Below are 4706 nucleotides of genomic sequence, written 5' to 3'. Positions count from 1 at the left end.
AAAGAAAGAAAAAAGAAAGAAAAAAGAAAAAGAAAAAGCAAGCAAGGCAGAGGTGCCTGGGAGAATCCATTGACTCCAGGCTCGGGGTGGGGTGGGGCAGGAAGAGGAGGGTAAGGCAGGCTGAGGAGCCTCAGCCAAGTGCGTGGACCCCGGAGGGGTTGACCTCTCAGGCGTCCCCTCTGCACTCCCCTTCTCTGCAGCTGGCATGACAGTGGGCCAGCTGTCTGGAGGAGGCTGATGAGAACTCCGCGCCTGCCTCTCAGGCACCATATCACAGGGTTCTGGGAAGAGCGCGAGGCCAAGGCAGGGGGACAAAAACTAGACTCTATAAGGGCGTCCTCGCCCTGGGCTCCGAGAAGCCCTGGGGTTTAAGGCAGATACAGAGGAAGCAAGGCAAGGGCTGAGGACTGAGACTTTTCTGCTCCCGTTTTTCCTTCAGTATAAAACCACTGTAGAAAATAACTTCTCTTAGAAAAAAACATAGAAGAAAAAAACCAAAAGCAGGGACTAAATTTTTCTTTGGCTTCAGGCCTGCTCCCACAAGGGACAGAGCAGGAGGTGGGCAGGAGGTGAGGAGGGAGCAGGAGGCCTCTGCCCCCACCCCTGCCCGGCAGGTCCCAGATTACATGATGCTGCAGTTCTGGGGGCTCTAAGAGAGAAGAGAAGGAGGCAGAGGTGTGAGCACAGCGGCGGCCCTCCTCTCCCTCCCGACCCCAACCCTCACACTCTGGCCCTGGCTCTGTCCTCGAGTCTGGGTTGCAGACAGGAGGGGCAGGGTGCCAAAGGGGCTGCGAGGAGGAGGGTCCCACTCCCGTGGCCTGCCCTGCCCGGCTGCTCAGTGAGCAGTGTCCTGCTGTAGGGGAAGAGGCAAGGAGAAGACTCACCTGGGTCCGGGGACGGGAGTTGCCCAGGAGGTAGGAGCGGGTGACTAGGCTGTCCCCGAAGCTGCCACCCCCACTGCCCCCCACACTGCGGTAGCTTCGAGTGACTGTGACACTGGAGGCGGAAGAGCCAGAGGAGATGGATCCGCCCACCTGGGCTCCCGAGCCACCGGCAGCTTTGTCAGCAGGCTGCCCACAAGTCCCACACAGCACGGTGCGTGAGCGCAGGTTGTATTCAGCGGGGTCCCCCGAGCTGCTGCAGTGGGAGCCCTGGGAAGGGAGACAAGGCTCAGGAGGTGACTGCTTAGGACCAGCACCCAGGCTCTGGGCTCCTCTGGTTTCCTGGCTATTGGGCAGGAAGGTGGCCTCTGTACCCAGAGAGCCAGAGTGAATAGGGACTTGGGAGGCTTGTGCCTGGGAGAAAGGACATGGCAGAGGAAAACAGCCAGGAAGCTTTGAGACGGAGAGGTGTGGCTTTCACTCTCTCCTGAGTCCGAGAAACTTACAGGGGAACTAAGAGGGAGATCAAAGGTGGAGATAGTTAATTTGTGAGGGGACGGGAACGAGAAGACATAGTTGCAGGGAAATCCGGGAAAAGAAGCGTGCAGCAGCAGGTGGAGAGGGGACAGAGAGGATGCAAACAGTGGCAGTGGGGAAGAGGGCAGGGCTGGGACCATCTCTGTCCTCCCCACCTCTCCCCAGGAGACAAATCAGATCCCTGTCCACTGCCACCGTGGGAAAGTTCCCCAGTCCCTTCCTTACCAGACACCTGGGTTCCCTGTTCAAGGTAAAGGAAGAAAAGAGAAGAAAGGCCAGGGCAGCGAGTGGCATTCCAAAACATTTTTTAATGAAAAGACTTTGGCATGGTGGCGGGAGAGCTGCCCTAGGCTGGTAGGGCTACCCATGTGGGCTGGGTCTCAGCGGCGGCTGCCACTCACGTGGTGGTGATGGAGCAGATCATCTCCATCCTCATCCTCATCGTCCTCAACCACGGTCACTGAGCGCACCAGCTTGCGCATGGCCACTTCCTGTGGGGACATAGACCCAGGCGCGAGAGTCAGGGGTGGGGGCTGCGCAGCCTATCTAACCGGGCTCTGCCCTCTATCTAACTGGCTGTTTGCTCCGAACTAAGGTATGTGCTTGTACACACATGTAGGAAGGACACCACTGGGAGCTCGGTGCTTAAGGCTGGAGTCTATGGCTAGCACCATTCACTGGCTGACTTCCACCCATCATCCTACTGGGGAGAGACTTCTAGCTTGCTTCCTGGGTGGGCACTTGGGCTCAGGAAAGTGATCCCAAATGGGCAGGTTGCATTGGGTTTGGGGTAACTGGCTCCCATTACGGCCACCAGGGGCACCTCCTCCAGCAAGAGGCCAGCAGCAGCACACTCACTTCTCCGGTGGAGTTGATGAGGGCCGTGCGAAGGCTGTTCCCACAGCCCCAGGTGTTCTGCGCCTTCCACACCAAGTCGGTAGGAGGGCTATGGGTGGCCCCAGCTCCCGAAGCCCAGATCTGGAAAAAGACAGTTTAAGAAGAGCGCTTACTCTTAATGCTCCTGTCCGAAGCCAACTTCTCCCCTCCCAAGTTCCAAACGCCCTTCCGCTCACCGTCACCACTTGGCCAGCCTTTAAAGTGAACTTTGGTGGGAAGCGATATGTCATCAGCGGGTCGTCACCATTCTGACGCTTGATCTGCCAGTTGCCCATGGACTGGTCCTGCCAATGCGGGAGGAAGGAGAACAGGAAGGCTCAACCTGGTGCTTGGCTTTTTTCACATAAGATCAGAAATAGGCTAGGTGCCATAGTGTACACCTATAGTCTCAGCTACTATGGAGGTGAGGCTGAGGCAGGGGAATAGCTTAATCTTAGAGAACAGAAACCAGTCTGGGCAAGATCCCATCTGAAAGAAAGAAAGAAGGGAGGGAGGGAGGGAGGGGGAAAAAGGCCGGAGGTGTCGCGCAGCCTTTAATCCCTGCACTTGGGAGGCAGAGGCAGGCAGATCTCTGTGAGTTCGAGGCCAGCCTGGTCTAGAAGAGCTAGTTCTAGGACAGGCTCCAAAGCTACAGAGAAGCCCTGTCTCGAAAAAAAGAAAGAAAGAAGGAAAAAGAAAGAAAGAAAGAAAGGGGGGCTGGAGAGATGGCTCAGTGGTTAAGAGCACTGCCTGCTCTTCCAAAGATCCTGAATTCAATACTGTATACATAATAAAAATAAATAAATCTTTAAAAAAGAAAGAAAGAATGGGAGGGAGGGAGGGAGGGAGGGAGGGAGAGAGAGAGAGAGAAAGGCTGGCGGTGGTGGCGCACGCCTTTAATCCCAGCACTTGGGAGGAAGAGGCAGGTGGATCTCTGTGAGTTCGAGGCCAGCCTGGTCTACAAGAGCTAGTTCCAGGACAGGTTCCAAAGCTATAGAGAAACCCTGTCTCAAAAAAAAAAAAAAAGAAAGAAAGAAAGAAAGAAAGAAAGAAAGAAAGAAAGAAGGAAAAAGAAAGGAAGGAAGGAAGGAAGGAAGGAAGGAAGGAAGGAAGGAAGGAAGGGAGGAAGAAAAAGAAAGGCAGGACTGTGACCACCATCTCCGGCCTTCAAGCCCTCTACCCCCTCTAGCCTGTCCCTCAAGAGTCATGCTGTGACCGTGTGGACATGTATGCTGTGACCGTGTGGACACACACTGGTACCTTTCATCTTCTCAACAATGTAGAGATGTAGGAACTGCCACACATTCCAAAACCCAGACAGAGACAGATGCTCCACGAGCACCAGGGTCTCCCAGTCACTGACTACAGGACCCTGATCCAGAGGCTCACCTCATTGGACTTGTTGCGCAGCCGCACAAACTTTCCTTCCTCATCGACTTCCTCCACAGCCACACGCCCGCTAGTTCGAGCATGCTGTGAGAAGCTACTCCGGCTCTCAGAGGACTCCAGCTTGCGCTTTTTGGTGACGCTGCCTCCACCCTGCGATTGGGATGAGTGGGAGGAAGTGCGGCCACGGCTGCGCTGCGAGGTAGGGCTGGGGGACAGGCGTAGCCTGAGAAGGCAGAGACAAGGCGTTAGACGTGGTAGCTGCAGGCCAGGGGCTCCTCCCAACGTCTCCTGACCCCTCCTGGCTGGCTCACCTCTCCTCCTCGCCCTCCAGCAGCTTTCTATAGGCATGGATCTCCATGTCCAGGGCCAGCTTGATGTCCAGCAACTCCTGGTACTCATCCAGCTGCTGCTGCATCCTTGCCCGCATCTCAGCCATCTCTCGCTCTTTCTCGGCCAGCAGCCGCCGGCTAGTATCCCGCTCCCGGGCCAGCGAGTCCTCCAGGTCACGCAGCTTTGCCTCCTTGGCTGCCAGCTGGGAAAGGCAAGGTGTGATGAGTTCCCAAGAGCCGAAAGTAGTTGAAGAGGGAGGGGTACCAGGGATCTGTAGGCTCTCATTAGAACATTTATCCAGTGGCCAGGAAGCTCTTTTTTTTTAAATATTTATTTATTATGTATACAATATTCTGTCTGTATGCCTGCAGGCCAGAAGAGGGCACCAGACCCCATTACGGATGGTTGTGAGCCACCATGTGGTTGCTGGGAATTGAACTCAGGACCTTTGGAAGAGTAGGCAATGCTCTTAACCTCTGAGCCATCTCACCAGCCCCCCAGGAAGCTCTTTCTAACATCTAACTGAAACCTCTCATTCTGAAGCTAGACCCCCATCTTCTTTGGTCACAAATAGCACAACCATCTAAAATAATATCACTTGCCGGGCGGTGGTGGTGCACACCTTTAATCCCAGCACTCGGGAGGCAGAGGCAGGCGGATCTCTGTGAGTTCGAGACCAGCCTGGTCTACAAG

The 4706-nt window shown here is 55.3% G+C and overlaps 1 protein-coding gene across 3 annotated transcripts in view; it reads right to left on the bottom strand.

The window, feature by feature from the left end:
- Nucleotides 1-553: 553 nt before the first annotated feature.
- Nucleotides 554-4706, bottom strand: part of Lmna (lamin A/C) — a 48232-nt gene continuing 44079 nt past the window's right edge. For all 3 annotated transcript variants that reach the window (XM_026784066.1, XM_026784067.1, XM_005356861.2), the window contains 7 exons: nt 3995-4215; nt 3684-3906; nt 2492-2599; nt 2277-2396; nt 1820-1909; nt 885-1151; nt 554-649 (listed from right to left, as the gene is read on the bottom strand). In XM_026784066.1, coding sequence (XP_026639867.1) covers nt 623-649; nt 885-1151; nt 1820-1909; nt 2277-2396; nt 2492-2599; nt 3684-3906; nt 3995-4215 — 1056 coding nt within the window. In that variant the 3' untranslated portion in view covers nt 554-622. The remainder of the gene's footprint in view (nt 650-884; nt 1152-1819; nt 1910-2276; nt 2397-2491; nt 2600-3683; nt 3907-3994; nt 4216-4706) is intronic.

Source organism: Microtus ochrogaster, chromosome 21 (assembly GCF_000317375.1).
Source record: "Microtus ochrogaster isolate Prairie Vole_2 chromosome 21, MicOch1.0, whole genome shotgun sequence".
In the NCBI taxonomy this organism is placed as follows: domain Eukaryota; kingdom Metazoa; phylum Chordata; class Mammalia; order Rodentia; family Cricetidae; genus Microtus; species Microtus ochrogaster.
The sequence above is the reverse complement of the archived record's forward strand: the minus strand, read 5'-3'. Positions and strand labels throughout refer to the sequence as shown.